The sequence below is a fragment of the Rhinoraja longicauda genome, chromosome 28 (assembly GCF_053455715.1).
Source record: "Rhinoraja longicauda isolate Sanriku21f chromosome 28, sRhiLon1.1, whole genome shotgun sequence".
In the NCBI taxonomy this organism is placed as follows: domain Eukaryota; kingdom Metazoa; phylum Chordata; class Chondrichthyes; order Rajiformes; family Arhynchobatidae; genus Rhinoraja; species Rhinoraja longicauda.
The window spans coordinates 13,993,300-14,013,108 of record NC_135980.1 but is presented as its reverse complement, the minus strand read 5'-3'; the positions used below and the strand labels follow the sequence as shown (position 1 = coordinate 14,013,108).

Here is a 19,809-nt window from a genome sequence, read left to right as displayed (position 1 = left end):
AACCAACAGATTGGAGAATGCTGCTACCAGACCCATGGACACTTCTAATATTGATGAGGTTCTGAGATGGAATCCTGCCTTTTCCTGTCTTATACCTTTTCTCGCATTAACTGGGTAGATGGATACAGTTATCAAAACACAATTTGAAATGAGCTTCAAAATAAACATGATTGGAATTTTGTTTAATTCATTTTTGGGAATCTAGGCAATAGAAGCAAGGCCATCATTTATTGGCCATTGAGGAAAGTGATGTTGAGTCACCTCTAATACAGTCCTTTTGGAACCTCTGCAGTTTAACAGAAAACACCATTTGTTACTAGATGTAGAATGACTACAGAGCTTTGATCTGATCCATTGGTTTTGAAATTTTGTGACTTTGTTTATTTCATGCTGTTTAGCATGCATATGGTCTTGTGTTGCAGCTTTACCAGGGTGACACTACATCTCTAGGTACATCTAGTGTTGCTCCTGACATTCTCTCTGCACTCATTAAATTTGGGTTGATTGATAGCAATGCTAGGTCATGAATCTTTAGATTGCGTTAATGTGCATATCTGCTGCTGCTAATAGGCCGAGCATCTTATAGATACCCAATTTGGAATTTGTCCACTTGTCACAATTGTAGTGCCACATAACACCTTTCATTAATGATAAGGTTTGAATTGCAAAGGACTGTGCATTGGTCACTTCTCTCCGATGCTTTCATCTGCCATGGATAAATTGAACTTAAGGACAAGTTTCAAGCAAGTTTAAAATTCATTTTGGCTCCCTCACTACAGACCACCGATCCAATCTGGCAACTATATCTCCAGAATTCAGCCAGTGGTGGGGCTGCCAAGCCACTGGGTGTTGGACATCGAATACCTTCATCCATTCTGTGTCCTCCTCCTAGAGATATTCAACATCAAGGAACACTGATTCATCAATTGAGGATGGAAGGCATCTTACTTGTGTTCTTGGTCTTCTTACTTGTGCTTGACCAGAGATTTCTTGCATCTGAGTTCAATGTTGAGTACTCTCACGGCTGCTCACACCCACCTCTATACCACTATCCCATTTTATCTTTTATGACTGGGTCAACATATTGATGGAGGAATTTGGCATGGATCTGCAAAATATGATTCTCTGAGGTTGACAGCATCGGGCTGTTGCCTGAGTGGTCTGTACAATAACTCTCCTGCTTTTGATTTCAATGCCCATCTGTTTTGGAAGAGAACTTTTCAAGGCTGACTGTCATATCTAAATTCAGTGCTTGCATCCTTATCCGGTGCTCCATCTGGGTTTTTTTTTAAATGTCAAGATGGTAGTCACAGTACAACTGAGAGGCTTGCTCTTCCATTTTGGTGGGAAATTTTAGAGTCAACTCCACTGATTGTTCTGGTGTCAGATTTAGCCCAGACCAAGTAAGGGCAGCTACCATATTGGAATTTGAATTCTGGTTTCTGGATTTCTCTAGGCTTCTGGATTACTACTTTGGCAATTTAACTGCTGTCCCATTACAGTACCTTATCACCAAACTCACGGGACTTGGTGTCAGCACTCATCTTTGCAACTGGATCCTCGACTTCCTGACCAACAGACCCCAATCAGTGAGGATAGGGAACAAATCATCCTCCGCGATAATCCTCAATATGGGGGCTCCGCAAGGATGCGTGCTCAGCCCCCCTTCTTTATGCCTTGTACCCACGACTGTTCAGCCATGTACAAATCTAATTCAATTTTCAAATTCGCAGATGACACCACCATTGTGGGCAGGATATCAAATAATGTTGACACGGAGTATAGGAAGGAGATCGAGAACCTTGTGAGGTTACAGAGAGCAGTGCTGAACTATTATCTACGTCCTTGGTGACCCTCGGATTATCTTTCATCAGACTTTGCTGGCTTTACCTTGCTCTAAACGTTATTCCCTTATCATGTATCTATACACTGTAAATGGCTCAATTGTAATCATGTATTGGTTTTCTGCTGACTTGATAGCATGCAACGAAAGCTTTTCATTGTACCTCGGTACACGTGACAATAAACTAAACTGAACTAGATAATTAATGCAAGAGTATAAGAGTCAGGAAGTCATGATGCAGCTTTACTGGACTTTGGTAAGGCCGCATTTGAAGTATTGCATGCATTTCTGGTCGTCCCATTATAGGAAGGATGTGGAGTTTTTGGAAAGAGTAAAGGGGAGGTTTACCAGAATCATTCCTGGATTGGAGGGTATTAGCTACTGGGAGAGGTTAGACAGTCCCAGGATAGAAAAATCATGAGATGAGAGAGCATAGCTTTAAGGTTAGAGGAACAAAGTTTAAAGGATATGTTGGGGGCAATTTTTTTTACACAAAGCATGGTGAGTGCCTGGAACATGCTGCCGGAGATGGTGGTTGAAGCAGATACACCAGTGGGATTAAAAAAAACTTTTGGCTAGGCATATGGATATGCAGGGGATGGAGGGATATGGGTTATATGCAGGTAGATGAATGATGGCCTTTATATCACGTTTGCCACAGACATTGTGGGCTGAAGGGCCTGTTCTTGCGCTTTCACTGATTCGCTTTTCAATGAATTAATTACTAGACATTGAAACAGCTTCAATCTTTGTACCATTACTCACACATCTTCTGAATGGCCCACTGTATATTTTCTCTTTGAGAGTGCCCTCAATCTCCTGTCATTTTCTTTCTTGTATCGTTACAGGCAGTGAGTTTCTATCTTCTGAAATTCTCTATCCAAGTCCAACTTTCCTGTCACTGTTCAGTCCTTTTCAATGAACTTTGAGTGCAAGTTGTTGTGATAAGCTAATTGTTTAATTGCTAATCTTTTGTTTAATTCACAGAAGCTCCAGGATCCGACTGCTCACCTGCAATAAATAATATATAGCGAAGATGTAATTTAAAAATCTGAGATGAAAATTTAAAGAATTATTTAATTTTGAGTTATTCAGTGAATTGTAATTAGATTGCAGTCCAGCAGAACTGGAAGTTCAGTAGATAGACACAACAATCTGGAGTAACTCAGTGGGTCAGACAGCACCTCTGGAGAAAAAGAAAGGGTGCCGTTTTGGGTCGAGATCCTTCTTCAGACCAGTAGTTCTCGATCCGAAACATCACCCATTCCTTCTCTCCAGAGATGCTGCCTGACCCGCTGAGTTACTCCAGCATCTTGTATCTACATTCGATTTAAACCAGCATCTGCAATTTTCTTCCCTACCTATCTTGTTAAATAATTGATTATTTATTTGAAGCATTTGATCAGTATCCACTTGCCTTTTATTTTTAAAAGATGAGAAATGTTGTCTTTGGCATGATTTATTGGGCAACAGCTCAAACAGATCTTCTGTAATCATACACGTGTAGAGATTGTCCATGTAATGCAAGCAGTGGGCATAGGCAATGTTTCACGTGACCTAGAAACCACCGGTTCTTGTTCAAACTGTACAGTTTTTATTTATTCCATCCACAGACACCATGTTTGCTTTGCCATTTAGTGGCTGCAGAGAGTAGTAATGCCATATTATAAAGTTTAATCACAGCAACCAAAAATATTACCTTCATTTGCTGAAAAGTAGCTAAGATCATTTTGGACTGGATACCGGCAATCATGTACATAAATTGATACAATCAGAGTATTGATTTGCAATTCTCCCCCATAGAAATGCTCGTTTTCTCCAGTGAAGAAGATCAAGCTGAATCAGAGGTTTGGAAGGCGCCACTTGCTCACCTTTGGCAAAGTCGGTCGTACAACTTTTTGGCAGAAAGGAAGTTTAATGGATCTGCTGCACTAACTGAGCCATTCTGCGCTGTCTGTACGCTGTTCTATCCCTACTACCAGGTAAAGAATGTCTTTGCACGCTTATTACTGATAATGCTGATCTGTCTAATTTATTGGTTTTTTTGGTTGTTGTGTATGTTTGATCTTTATTCTTTAAAATCTGATTTTAACAAGAGATTGCAATTGCTGGAATTTTGAGCAATAACAAACTGCTAGAGGAATTCAGTGAATCAGGCAGTATCTGTGGAGGGAAGTGGGCAGTGCGAAGATGGGTCATGACCCAAAATGTTGTTTCTCCATTTCTCTTCACAGATGTTGCCCTACCCTCTGGAGTTGCTCCAGTAGTATGTTTTTTGAACAGGAACCCTTTGCCACTTAAATGTGATTTCAGAAGATGAGAGTTGCTATGGCCTGGCTCGCAATGCTGATTATACGAGGAATTTTGTAGCTCTGATCTTTCCATATAATGCCAGGGAAGTACCTGTACTTTAAAACAGAGCACACAGGTCCCTTGTGCACAGACACATTCAATGGTGCTTTTGTTCATAGTCAACAGAGTGGTGTATCTCCTTGGTGATCAACCATGTGGTGCATGCTGCTCCAATGCAATGGGTCGCTTTGGTTCCTTTGATTGGTTGGCTCCGAAAACATGGGCTCTGAAGACAAAATGGAAGGAATAAATATGAAATGTCCTGCTGAGTTTTTCTTTGGAAGATAAAACACCCTAAACAAGATGCATTAGTTCACTCAATATGAATGACATTTCTGAAATGTTATTCCAAGAATAAATGTTAAACTATGCAAAGTTCAAATCTGTTTATAATTAAGGTTCAAAATTAACATATTGTGAGATGAATACTAATCGGCCATCTAGAAGTCATTCTGGTGTTTTGGACCAAAGAAAGTACTTGTGCAGTTCAGTGAAGTAGAAATGGAGAAACTCAATTAGAGAAATGCATTGCATTATGAAAATTGTGACCTAATTGTTTGTAATTAACCAATTATCCACATCTGTGAAAAACCATTACATTTTATAAAGATTGGCACCAAAGATTTGTCTCTACATGGGTTAATCAAGGATCATAGGGCTTAATTGAGCTTTACATAAGGCAGGCAGTAAACCTTGACGTGATTGTTTATAAGTAGCAATATGATTTGATTCGCTCTTGATGTTCCTCTTTTTGACCTCTATGAAATGTGCAAAGCAGGGCATTTCAGACCAAGCTTTTCTGGGAGCAATTGAACAAGGAACATCAGTTCATGTTGGATTAACCATATTCTTGAAGTCAAAAACAGGCAAAGTAAAAAAAATGGAGATACAAACTTAACAAAGTTGTGATGCTACTGTGTTTTAGAATTACAGGCTACATAGACAAGTCGTTGGAATTTGGATTAGATTGGTAAAAAATACTTTCCTGTCCTTGTGCTTTTCTGGCAAAACAGTTGCATCAGAATCCTGGCTTCAAAACCACATGCACCACCACTGGCTGAGCTCTTACATTGTGCTGGTTGCAAGATAAAGGTTTCAGCAGCTTCCACATTCAATGTGGTAAAAATGCCCGAGTCAGTTGGGATCAATAGATCAGCAGGAAAGAAGCCCTTAAGAGAACTAGCCCAGGTTCTGCATAGACTATTCCAGATGCTTGGAGTCATTGCTAGTTTGAAGTATGTGCCAGAAGATTGCCTGATGAAAACTATGCTCATGGCCAACTGGACCACCCACAGCTCCAAAATAATGAGAAATCCAAGCAATTTGGCATCCCCACTGAGAGTGGTGAATATGCCCACAACCACGCAGTCCCGTGAAGCCAGACTGAGGCTGGTGCATTTTATCATAGAGGACCACAAGAGGGCTCGGGCTGTGGCTTGTAGATGATCCAGGAATTAGACGATGCTTATAGCTACTATGGGAAGGTCTGCCATGAACACTTTGGCCTCTCTCCCAGAACATTGCGCAGCACAGTTTGCTGACTTTGCTACTGTCTTCTAATTTTCTAAGATATTAGATTGTCATTTTCTTGTGTGTACATTGTTGCCTTTGACATGCAATGCTGGCAGTGCCTATCATCGGTAATGTTCCAAGCACTAGAATACTTCTTTGCTTTTAAAATCTCTCTTGAAATATCTGATTAAGCATTTGCTCCTCCCTCATAATCTCTGCTCCTTCAGCCCAACATTCAATTTTATTTTTCTCCAGCAAAGTACCTTTAAAAAGAAACTGTCTATAAATTGTTTTTAAATTGTATCTTTAGAAGTCTAATTTCTTAAGCAAAACCCAGTTGTGAGCACAGGCTCGAAGCCAAGTACATTTTCTTGATGTCTTGCTGCTAGAAAGGAATATAAGTTCACACATTTGAAAAGATAAGTTTGTCTTTACAATATCTTTTTATTTATTAGCTTGAATGTTTTGATTAATAAATTCATGTAGCAAGGTCTAAGCACAATTTTTTCTAAAATTGATGGAAGGCCAAATAATGTGCCCATGTTACATTTGCAACAAACTTTTGATTAAAGTGAGATTGATTTTGAATTGAATTCTGTTCGACATCAAACAGAGACATGTAGAATTTGACATCTTCAAGTAATTGAAAATGATCTTTAAATGTGTTCGTATAATGTCGACATGATACAACCTTATTGGAAGGAGGAGAAGCGATGCAGAAGGAATATTTGAGAACAATTTGCGCAATAATATTCAGTACATTGAAAGTACTATGTATTCTGGTTTAAGATAACCAGTGAACGGAACAGGGCAGAATTGGTCAACAGATGATCAGTAGTTTAAACCATTGTGGTTTAAAACTACAAATATAATGGCCCTAGGTCTTACTGGGCATCGCTAGCAACATCATGCTGTTCTCAGGCTTTTTTCTATGTAAAATGTCACCAAACGAGGGATCCATGGGTGAACATCAAAGCCACATGGTGTTGGCTGTGAGAACATCCATTTTCAAATTTATCTAGACATGCATGTGCCATCGGGCTCACTTTCCTCTTCTGCTGGCTTTGTCCGTGGTCTGTTGTAATTTCTGAACACTTTTTTTCAAATATGGACACTCACAATCCAGGATTTTATATCATCCTTATGGCATTCATTTTGACAGAATACTTTTAATTCCATGGCATATTAGTAAAATATCGCAAGATTTCACATAACACATCACTATGCGATTAATGTATGTGTTTATGTAGATGAGTATCTGTATAAATGTTAATAAAACTCATTGTTCCTCTTCTGGCAATATAACTACTTGCACAGGTTTTGATATTCACAATCCACCCCAGGAACTGTGTTTCAATAAAATATCCTTTAAGGAAATACATCTGCCATCCTTAATCTGCCTAGTTTAAATGTGATTCCAAGCTTTCGGATGCAGTTGACTCTTTACTGCCCTGTGAAATGACTGAGCTAGTCAGCCAGATCAAGTGCATATATGGAAGGACATCTAATCTTACGAGCTGTGCTCATATCCATCACATCAATAAATACAAAAATAAATCGGGATTGCTAATATGTAAACATGGGTGAAGAAGACTTAATTTAACATTTTGCCTGAAATTGGCTGATCTCCAACAAAATGCAGAATTTCCCGAATGTATGCTGAGCTTCCTCATGTATGAGCTGAGGTCTTGGATAATTCAGGAAATAATCGTGTGGTAGTAACAGGTATTGCTGTTAATTTTGTATACTTTTTTTAAGAGAATATTATCGAATGCTGTAAAGAGCCTTAAAATTTAAAAGGAAAGGAGGTTGGACGGAGCTTGGGGGAAAAAAAACTCACAGGGTGAGTAGTGACAAAATGTGAATGGATAATATTTTAAAGTTGACTGGCAGCATGTTGTCCAGAGGGCTTGTGTTCTTTTGTTGTCACTTGAGAATAGAATAGGTCAATACAGCCAGCCGGTAGATGAATTGTAGTCTCTGAATTTTATTTTATCCTTGGGCAGCTTTTCACTTACTTGTTCCTGCCTGTCAAGTTACCAGACTCCTCTGGGTGCAACAACACGGGATGTGGATAATTTGTTCTGTTCTCTTGGCCTCCGAAGTCACGAGCTGAATGTTTTTTCTTTGCCTAGAAAGATTTTTTTTAAATTGCGCGTCGTTGCCTGAGATTATGGTTGCAAAATTATATTGCAATTGCCCCTATTGATTCTTAAATTATGTCTTTGTTTTTAAAGCCTGAAAGAGAAAATGCTCAGGGCATTTCCATAGCCGAAGGAAGTTCCATCCCAGTGGCTGCCAAGGTTGGGCAAAAGACAAAGCCAATCATCCCTGAAATGTGTTTCACATCAGGTGGAGAAAACACAGAGCCTTTACCTACAAACTCGTACATCGGTGAAGATGGGACCAGCTTGCTAATTTCCTGTGCAAAATGCTGTCTACAAGTCCATGCTAGTAAGTTTCTAATTTGTCCAGCAAATATATCTTCAAAATGTAACTCCTTGAAAGTTCTCCAATCTATTAATCCATGTCGCTGAGACTATCAGACTTAATGTCATGTTTTCCAAATTCAAATTCTGTCCTAATTCAAAATTTTGAATTGAAAAGTGTAAACAGAATGACGAAGGACCTTTCAAGCAGACTTAATCTTGAGTCTGTGTTTCATTCTGTTATGGTCTTTTCTCCTGTAGCAAGTTGGAAGTCATGGTTTTGAAGAAGATACGGGTTGATATTGGGTTTGGGGCCTGAGGAACTGAAGAAAGCTGTTCAACCTTTTGTGTCTACAGGTTTTAATTAAATCAAAACTGTACATTTGGTCCATGTACCTGTCATTGTTGTGTTTCATTTCTGTAAGAAAGACCTGCCCAATTTTGTTCTGAAATGTTCAATTATCTTGAGCGCCTTTTGAAGGGTCAAGATTACAGATATCTCCCCTGGTGTGTAGGAATGTTTCCTAACATTATCCTGAATTTGTTAGACTCTGCTGCATTGTTCTTGAAAACATATTTTATTTTCTCTACTGACCCTATAAATTCTTTAATCATTGTGTTGTTTACCCTATAGTTTACAATGAATCTAAAACTTGATGGAGTAAAATGCTAGTCCATGAAATCTGTACCATAATTAAAGTATTTTAATCCAAGCATCATTCTCGTAATGCTGTGGTTCACTTTTTCTGGTGCCAATTTGTCCTTCCAGGGAGTATGGTATCTAGAATAAATGCTATATATTTGGGTTCTAACGAGGTCCTTATATGCTGAAGCAAAACTTTTGCTTCAGGTGAAGGCTTTGTGTTCCATTAGCTTTATTACTTTTTATTTACCTGTGTACTAATGTTTGTGACTTTTGTACATGAGCTCCTACATGTTAATGATCACAGTTTCTAATCTCATCATTTGGGAATGCTCTGATCTATATAAGCAGTTTTAATTTATATCCAAGTTTTCCGAAGCAAGAAATTACAGACTACCTACACATGAATTTCTGCCTTCTGCAGTTTTGTACCTCAACACCTGTGTATCTTCTTTTGGAACTTTGCTCTCCCATCTGCCACTGTATGTTTCTTTTTTTTCCTGGTCAGATGTGCAGCACTTTGGTCAACGTGGGTTGTTTTTAAATGTGCTATACAAATAAATTGACTTGACTTGACTTGACTATATTAGAAATATCAGTAAGGAGAAGGATTAGAGCGTCGGATTGCTTTCCTCTGCGCAGAGCCTGTTGAGAGATTTAATAGCAGTATTCAAAGTTAGGAAAGGTTTTGATTGTTTAACCACTGTTTCCAGTGCTAGAAGCTCCAGTAACCACAGATTTAATATAGTTGATGAAGGGGAATTGGTAAAATGAGAACAATTTACGACCTGAAAAGATGGCAGAGGCAGATTCTGTGATAACTCTCAATGGGAAATTAAACCTGTATTTAAAGAGGAAAGATTTACAGGGCTTTGTGCAAAAAACAGAAAAGAAAACTAATTAGGTAGCTGAAGGAGTCTGACTAAGCTTAGTAGTATTCCATGTTAAGAGATTTTGTGGGGGAAAAAAGGGGGAACATATTATTTCCTAAATGACAGACGATACTACTGCATAATCATTTTGATAGGTTTGATAGGTTTTGTGGCTTCTGTATGTTTAACGGCTCGATCTCATTTTGTATTCTTGTATTACTGTCCTCTGACTACAGAGCACTCATTGAAAAATTGAGATTCTGCTCTTTGTTTGGCTAGGGTATTGATTCTCAGCATTCCTCGTATTTCACATGAAACATTTCCATGGGTGGACAATGTTTATCCATCTAATTTGCCAGCACTTCCGTTTTCTTATTCACCCATTGAAACGTATTTATTTATTCAATGCCTCGAGGATCCTGTGCTTGTCGATCGACCGTTTAAGTAACTGTGGTGATTATTTCCTTTCGGAAGTGGACAGTTACGAATTCCTTAGCAATATTTCCGAAGCAGCACATTGCAAACACCATGCTACAAAATTTCTGTCTTCGTTAGTTGTGCATTTCATATTGACGACATGTTAACCATCCCCCATGTAGAATGAATGTTTTTCTTGTATTAGAAAAGTTAGAATGCAGAAAAGATGGATATAGAATATCTATGAAGTAAAGTATACCTTTGTATTAATTTTTAAACAAAGGTAAAGTATACCTTTGTATTAATTTGTTTAAAATCCACAAATGACTGCGGTCTTTTTGTATTTGTTCATTATTTGGAATCTGGGGATCCTTGGCAAGGTCAGAATTTATTGCCCATCCCTAAAGTAGTGAACCACTTTCTTGAACTGCTGCAGTCCCTTTGTTTAATGTATTCGCTGTTGAGTTTTCCGAGCTAGGACGGTGTGTGACTTGGAGTGAGACCTGCATTAGGTGTTTCCAAGCAGTAGCTGCCTGTTTGGTGGTGGAGGTCATGGGTGGAAAGATTCTGTTGAAGTACATGAGGCAAGTAATTGATACATTGATCAATGCTGCCAACTGCAGCCACCATATGCTGTTGGTGGAGGAGAATTAATGTTCAGGGTGGTGGATAGGGTTGCTTTGTTTTAGATGCTGTCAAGCGGCTTGAGTATTGTTGAAGTTGAACTCATACAATCAACCAGAGAATATTCCCTCCACACTCCTGACGTGCCATGAATATGATGGAAAGGCCTTGGGGCATAAGGAGCTGAGTCACTCTCTGCAGGATAACAAGCTCTGACCTGCTTTCTCAGCTGCAGTATTTATGTAGCTTGTCCATTTTAGTATTTGGTCAGCGATGACCTGCAGGAGGGGAAACACAGATACACAAGAGCAGAACAGACTAGTTGGTGCCAGCCCTATCAGTGCCATTGCTAAAGTGAGAAATTAGTACCATTTCGATATTGTATTTTCACTCTCTCATCATTCCCTTGGTGCCTTTCCTATTGAAAAATCTATATTTTCTTTCAAATATATATTTTTTTACTTGCCCACCACAGCGTGTTCAAAGGTTCAAAGCGCTCAAAGTGAATAAACTTATCCGCATCTCAGTAATAACTGTTCTGATCTATCCTGAGACAGTGATACCATATTTTTAGACCCCCACAGTTAGTAGAAACATCGACCATACATCCAACCAGTCAGTTGTGCGTTTCAAGGAGATCTCTCATTCTTTGAAACTCGTGAATAAAGGTCAAGGTGACCCAGCCTCTCCTCGGACAACAGGAATCAGGCTGATGAGCCTTAATCACACACCCTCAGAGAAAAGGATATCCTCTCTTGGGTAAGGAGACTAAAGCTGGACATAATACTCCACATGTCCTCTCACCAAGGCACTGCATCATTAAAGGAAGACATCTTTGTTCCTGTAGTCAAAAACTCTCGACAGTGAAGACTAAGCTGCTAGGGTCTCGACCCAAAACATCATCTATTCCTTTTCCCCAGAGATGCTGCCCGGCCTGTTGAGTTACTGCATTTTGTGGATGTGAATCAGCATCTGCAGTTCCTCCTTGCACATAACAAGTAATTAGTTGTAAAGGATTTGACTTCCTTGCTGGGAACATGAGCAATTTTCACTTTGCTGGGCATTGTTATCTGTAGCCTCCTACACACTGTTTAATTGTTCATGAATTGCCATAAAACTAGGAACACTGAATGAAAAGTTTAACAGTAAACAACATATTTCTTATGGCATGTCAGAAAATTAGAAATCTACTTGAGTGTAGGCAGCTTGTGCACCGTTTTATTCTGCATGTGTTCTGTCAACAGTTCACCCCATAACATGGCAATGCACCATCATCTTCCAACATGTGGCAGAATGCGTAAAACTTTACTGTGCTTATCTAATAGCATTGCAAAGCACACAGGATTGCTAAAATACGCATCTCTTTAGCTGTACTCCAGCAGTTGTCTGCTGTGCACACTTGCTGTGAGCTTGTTCAATCACATCTCTTTGTTTAGTTACTGCAGCAATTGTAGATGCCCCACTGCAACCAAACCAGTTGTACCGTTGCACTGTGAAATATGTGCTTCCCTAATTGTGGCTGAAATTAATATGAACCATTGCGTATCTCCATATTTGTGATGTATTTGATTTAAACTATTCTCACTTTTCTGGAGGCCATTTATTATTTGGGGAGAATTATTATTAGATGGGGAGAATTACACCAGATGCTGTTCCATTCAGTCTTTCATTGAACATGTAGCTGTAATATGTAACATGCAGATGTTGCTGTAATTTCACAATTCGATTTCTTTTGCATGCAAGTTTACGTAAATCTGATAAGCGCATCTTTTAACATAAATTACCTACTTCATTGTGGAACAGTCAAATGCATATATAAGAAACAGAAAAAAACAAAATTGAACCAGTATATTTTGGAAGTGAATTGTAGATCGGTCGACTTTTCGGAGAGTGGAAAAGTTCACGATATCAAAAGGAATATTTTATCTGAATTCATATGCATTGATGAAGTTCTGCTATGTATAACTTTGAGAAATAATAATAATAGATTTTATTTGTCATATGTAGGTCGGCACAGGGTCAACAGTACAATGAAATGCACAAGGTTATTCAGATAAGGGGCAGAAGGGTAATAAAAGAAGGGACAGATTAACCCAGAACCTTTGAGATCCCAAAATGCTTCATAGCTAATAACGTTATTAAATTAGTTGTGGCGATTAAATAGACCAAAACAAAAGGTTTCACAAATAGTAAATTAGATAAGCGACTTGGATTTTTGATAATGAGTTGAATCCTAATCAGAGCACCACTTTCTAAACAAGCAGACACATTTAATGTCTAAGCTGAAATATGGTGCTTCTGACATTGCTGCAATCCTTCAGATCTCCCCCTTCCATTCATTCACCCCCCCCCCCCCCCCCCCCCGGCAAACACCTTGGTGTCTGATCCATTCTCAACGAGTCTACGACAGTGGCCCAGAAAAAGTGTTATCATTCTATTAAGTTATCTGTTTGCAAGTCTATATTTTTAGGAGTATACTTGCACATTACCTCCATCTACAATCCAATCGCTAAATAAAGTAGAACATTTCAGATTGCAGATGAATTGAATTTACATTCAAGAAATGGAATTTTACTTTGTGTCTGACTGAGAAAGGCCAGAAGCAAACTTATCTATTAAAACTCAAGTAGAATGTCATAGCATAAATTGAATTCAATTCAATAGAAAACAGACTGGATATAAATATTCACCCACGTTTGAAGTTATCCTTGCAATTGCAGATGTCGATAAGCCCGTATATTTCCTGTTTCCTACAAGGTCCCTCAGACAATTGTTGAGGTTCATTATTTGGGTTTTTTGTTTGTGGTAGCAATGAGTAATGCTATTTTTCTGGTGTTCAGATTTTAAAAAGTTGTTTGAATGGTGAATTTCAAATGTTGATTGCAGCCTTATAAATAAAAATACTGAGCTGGAAATCATCCCTTGGTGTGGGAGACGTGGCAATAGAATAATGTTCGTCCTGTTGTTTTGCTATGCCAATGAAACTGGTTAAAATAAAATAATAACTTCTGTCCCCTTTGTAAAATGTTTATGCTGAGATCCTCAGACAACTTAATTATTTTCTTTTGAGAATTGAGTTTAACCTAAATCAGAGAAGTGACAGTTTCATACCTAATGAGCAACAACATAAAACCTATGGAATGGAGGAGGATATGTTGTGAACCTTGTGGCAACTATGTTTCAGCCTGGCTTAATCAGTCTGCACATTAATTTGTATTAGTTATTGTGAAGAAGCTTTAATGCTCTAATAATTAGAAGAGCTTGCAGTCAGAATGTGAATGGTAAAAGTCTGATCCTGAATTTATGGACACAAGGTAGCTTTGAAGTGCCTCCACTGTACATTTATTTGGCATTGATGGGGTTCTTTTATGCTTTGCATTATCCGCAAAAGCAAATTAGTTCTTCACTTCTGCTGGTCCTTTACTACTTTCTCATTTGATGAAGGAAATCACACAAGAACTGAAGAACCACTTTCAATGAGCCAATGATTTCTTTCTATTGTTTTACCTGCGCAAAGACTCATTGTACCATGATTATCCTGTACTCTTGCCGAAACACTCTTACATTGAATTTCATATTCTGGGCTTTCTCATGGCAGGGATTCAGATTACTCAAAAATAGCACACTTGCCCATTGAGCCCTACCTTGCCATAAAATAACTATACAGAAAATTGATTTAAAAAAAAGTTTACCATTGTTTTCATGTGTGTGTTTGGCAAGAGGCAGCACTTTAGAGATGATCACGACCATATACTTCAGAATTGTTTCAGTTATGTTTTCATTACTAGTAGTTCTCATAGAAACATAGAAAACACAGAAAATAGGTGCAGGAGAAGGCCATTCAGCCCTTCGAACCTGCATCGCCATTCAATGTGAACATGGCCAATCATCTAAAAACAGTACCCCATTCCGGCTTTTTCAGCATTTCACTTGATTCCCTTAGCTCTAAGAGTTAAATCTAACTCTCTCTTGAAAACATCCAGTGAATTGGCCTCCACTGCCTTCTGTGGCAGATAATTCCACAGATTCACAACTCTCGGGTTAAAAAGCTTTTCCTCATCTCCGTTCTAAATTGCCTACCCCTTATTCTTAAACTGTGACCCCTGGTTCTGGACTTCCCCAACATCGGGAACATTTTTCCTGCATCTACCCTGTCCAATCCTCAAGAATTTTATATGTTTCTATAAGATCCCCTCTCATCCTTCTTAATTCCAGTGAAAACAAACCCAGTCGCCCATTCTTTCATCATATATCAGTCCCGCCATCCTGGGAATTAACCTGGTGAACCTATGCTGCAATGGCAATAATGTCCTTCCTCAAATTAGGAGACCAAAATTGCACACAATACTCCAGATGCGGTCTCACCAGGGCCCTATACAACTGCAGTAGGACCTCCTTGCTCCTAAACTCAAATCCTCTTGTAATGAAGGCCAACATGCCATTGACTATCTTCACTGCCTGCTGTATCTGCATGCTTACTTTCAGTGACTGATGTACAAGCACACCCTGGTCTCGTTGCACCTCCCCTTCTCCTAATCTGACACCATTCAGATAGTAATCGGCCATTCAGATAATAATTATACTGAGGGAAATGGGGATTAATTATTAATATTTAGGAACAGCAATAATTAAAGCACTGATCTGAGGGGAGGCAAGCATGTTTGTCAACATTACCAATGAGCTGATTTGCTCTTTACAGGTTGTTATGGTATTCGACCAGATTTAGTCAAGGATGGCTGGACCTGCTCACGATGTACAGCTAATGCTTGGACAGCGGTAAGTCCTCCATCCAATGTGTTACAGAAAAGTTTTGAACTAATAGAGATCCAGCATCTGAATTCTGAATTACTAAGCCAAGTTATCTTGACTGTTGGGATTGGGGTACAAGCCGTGAGAGAAATGAATGAACAGTTTCAACTAAACATGGTTTTGAAAGTTTTGTGCTTTGCCTTACCATTTAGAAATAGAATGGTGACATTTCTTCCCCAGACAGCTAATTGGCAAACAGCTTTCACATCCTCCCGCTGTTACATCCAGTGTAATATCTATCGGAAATTCCCTTGGTAAATTTTTGTGGCAGTGAAGCCTTTGTAGCAAGCTTTCACAGAAATTGCTGGTCTTTTAGAAACATGCTTTTGAGCCACCAACGGCCTTTAAAACAAGTCAATTGTGATATCGTCCACAGTAGATACCTGACACTGACAATTCTGTGAAACACTATGATCTTTTCGAGCCTCACTGTAGAAAATTCCTCCCCAGAGGAAAGATGGACAATGAATAGAAATGTATGTCATAAAGTTCCTTGCACTGCTCCAGGGTCTGACAGTATGAGAATAAGCAAAGGGAAAGTAGTGGACTGAAACATGTGAGGGGAAGGACGCTGAGTATGTGGTTAATGTCCAAGCAGTCAATGGACAGATGATTCATTTGTTGAGAATCAAGCATGTCATTGATTACATTTTAAGTTGTTAATGTCAGCTTCACAAGTGAAGGGTTTGTCAAGGTGTTATGTAATATATTTTTGATTGGATTTGTTTGGGAAGCTCTTGTCAGAATTATAGATCAATGGTTGAAACTGTGCAGAAGTGTTGGCATTACAACAGTTGTGCCCATTTGGTGAATTTGTATAACATCTTAGCAATCTTTGAGACACTCAATCGTGAACCATATTGAAGCATTACACCGCCTGTGATCAATATGATTATGGATCTTGGGGTCAAGTCCATACCTCACTGAAAGTGGCAACACAGGTATTGAGAGTAGTAAAGAAGGCTTATGGTATGCTGCCTTCATCGGTTGAAGCATTGAGTATAGGAGTCAGGAAGTCACATTGCAGATTTATCGGACTTTAATTAGGCTGCATTTGGAGTATTGTGTGCAGTTCTGACTGCCCTATCAGTAGTAAAGAAAGCAAACTCAATGCTGGCATATATTTTAAGAGGGCTTGTATACAAAAACAGGGATGTAATGTTGAGGCTCTATAAGGCGCTGGTAAGGCCACATTTGGAGTACTGTGAGCAATTTTGGGCACCATATCTGAGGATGTGCTGGCTCAGGAGTGGGTCCAGAGGAGGTTTACAAGAATGATCCCAGGAATAAGTAGGTCAACCTATAATGAGCATTTGTCGGCACTGGGCCTGTACTCGCTGGATTTAGAAGAAGGAGGGGGAACCTCATTGAAACTTACAGAATAGTGAAAGGCTTGGATGGAATGGATGTGGAGAGAATGTTTCCACTTGTGGGAGAGTCTAGGACTAGATGTCATAGCCTCAGAATGAAAGGATGTTCTTTTTGGAAGGAAATGAGGAGAAATTTCATTAGTCAGTGGGTGGTGAATCTGTGGAATTCTTTGCCACAGAAGTATGTGGAGGTCGTCAATGGATATTTTTAAGGCAGAGATAGATTCTTGATTTGTACAGGTGTCAGTGGTTATGGGAAGAAGGCAGGAGAATGGGGTTTGGAGGGAGAGTTAGATCAGCCATGATTGAATGGCAGAGTTCAAATGGCCTAATCTTACTCCTATTCCTTATGACCTATTACAGAAAGTATACGGAGGCTTTTGAGAGGGTGCAGAAGAGGTTTACTAGAATGCTGTCTGGAATAGAGAGTATTAGCTGTAAGGGTAGATTGGACAAACGTTGATTGTATTCTGTGGAGCGTTGAAGGCTAAGGGGAGACCTGATGGTTTATAAAATTACGTGAGGCAAAGCTAGGGTAGATGATCAGAATGTTTTTCCTAGCACAGATTCTTGTTGAACGCCATTGGTTACAGCCAGAATAGCATCTCTCCACCTGTAATCTCTGTCTTCTATGGGTAAGCCAGTTCTGAATCCAAACTATAAAATCACCATGGAACCTATGGATTTTAATCTACCAGATCAGCCTACCACGAGGTACCATGAGGAACTTGTCAAATGCCTTAGATAGGGGATAAAAATAAATGTGTAGAAAAGAACTGCAGAAGCTGGTTTAAATCGAAGGTAGACACAAAATACTGGAGTAACTCAACGGGTCAGGCAGCATCTCTGGAGAAAAGGAATGGGTTGACGTTTCGGGTCGAGACCCTTCTTCAGACTGATGTCAGGGGAGGGGGCGGGACACAGATAGAATGTCGTCGGAGACAGTAAGACTAGCGGGAGAACTGGGAAGGGGGAGGGGATGGAGGAAGAAAGCAAGGGTTATCTGAAGTTAGAGAAGTCAATGTTCATACCGCTGGGGTGTAAACTACCGAAGCGAAATATGAGGTGCTGTTCCTCCAATTTGCGCTGGGCCTCACTCTGACGATGGAGGAGGCCCAGGACAGAAAGGTCAGATTAAGAATGGGAGGGGGAGTTGAAGTGCTGAGCCACCAGGAGATCAGGTAGGTTAAGACGGACTGAGCGGAGGTGTTCGGGAAGCGACCGCCGAGCCTGCGCTTGGTCTCGCCGATGTAGAGAAGTTGACACCTGGAACCGGACACAGTAGATGAGGTTGGAGATAAAAATAATTGTTTACTTTAAAACATAAATAACTACAATGATGTTTGCTTTTGATTATAATATGATCAGTTTATTTGGAAAATGGATCATTGTTCCTTAACAATGGATAATTTCTGTTGACACTATTGGCATGGTGACAAAAGGAACTGCAAATGCTGGTTTACAAAGAGAAATGGGGACAAATCCAAGTATGGCACAGGGATGAAAGGGGAAAAAAGGGTGGTGGTTGTTTGTAGGTTAGTTACCCAAAATTGGAGAATTCAGTGTTCCTGCTGTTAGGTTGTCAGCTACCAAGTGGAATATGAGGTGTGGTTGCTTTGGTTTTATGTGTGGCCTCACTCTGGCAATGAAGGAGGCTCAGGAAGAAAATTCAGAATGGGAAGGGGAGGTAAATTAGTTAGCAAACCTATCACACCCCAAAGACATATATATGATATGATATGATATGATATGATATGATATGATACATGGGTTCGTAGGCTAATTGGACTCTGTAAATTGCACCTAGTGCCTAGGGAGTGGTTGAGAAAGTGGGATGACATAGAACTAGTGTGAATGGGTAAGATCGATGGTTGGCATAGACTCGATGGGCTGAGTTTCGAAGCAGCACACTCTAAACTGCAATGTCAATACAGGACTCTGGGTTACAATACAATACACCTTTATTGTCATTGTACCCAGGGGTACAACGAGATTGGGAATGCGCCTCCCATACGATGCAATATTTTAATTAATTTAGACAACAGCAACCCAACGAAACAATTGTAACAGTTTTAGACAGGATAAAGTGCAAGTTGGACGTGTACTGGACGTGTAGCTTAACCATTCTGCCAACACCATATGTTGAGGCATATCTTTGTGCCTGTCTAGTGACCTGTGGGAATGGCTTTCACAATATGGTTTCACATTTCATGTGGTTATTGCAAGAACTGAAATTAAAGAAACAATTTAAATTTTAATTCAAAATGGAAACATTTAGTTTTTTTAGATTCAGTCTAATTGTGATTGTTTAGGTGGAAATATTGTTGATAGTTTTTTAATTTTCTGTTTACCTTTTGTATTTTATTCCTTGATTCAGGCTTGCTGTTTGTGCAACTTACGAGGTGGGGCACTGAAAAGTACTACTGACAAAAGGTAAATGGAAGCATATTTTAAAAAAACATTTGAAATTACTCGCAAGTTATAATGATCCACATATCGTTACGGTGGTGCAAAATAGAGCATTCCCTTGTTAGTGGATAGCGAGATCCAGAATATATTGTGCCTGGATAAGAATATTAGGCTGTCTAAAAAGCCGAACTTAAGCAGTATTGTTACTGAAACCGTTGTTATTTGTAGTGAGAACAGGGATACTGGTTTTGCAAAAATATTTTATCTTATTTTGATTTGCTATTATGAATCAGTCTAATAGTAATTTAGGATACAATTTGTCTTAACTGTGATGTGACACATAGGGAATTTATTTAGCCTGAAGGCGGTGAATTTGTGGAATTTGGCGGTGGAGATTATTGGGTATTTTTTAAGGTTCCTGATTGGTAAGGGCATCAAAGGTAACTGGGAGAAGGCTGGAGAATGGGGTTGAGCGGGGAAAATAAATCAACCATGACCGAATGGCAGAGTAGACTTAATGGGCCGAATG

General features: G+C 39.3%; 1 protein-coding gene across 1 annotated transcript in view; it reads left to right on the top strand.

Annotated features, from left to right (window-relative positions):
* The window catches only part of kdm4b (lysine (K)-specific demethylase 4B), a 268,277-nt gene that overhangs the window by 198,534 nt on the left and 49,934 nt on the right, over window positions 1-19,809 (top strand). The window contains exons 13-16 of the mRNA XM_078424193.1: window positions 3,647-3,825; window positions 7,945-8,161; window positions 15,392-15,468; window positions 19,249-19,304. Of these exons, the coding sequence (XP_078280319.1) occupies window positions 3,647-3,825; window positions 7,945-8,161; window positions 15,392-15,468; window positions 19,249-19,304 (529 nt within the window). The remainder of the gene's footprint in view (window positions 1-3,646; window positions 3,826-7,944; window positions 8,162-15,391; window positions 15,469-19,248; window positions 19,305-19,809) is intronic.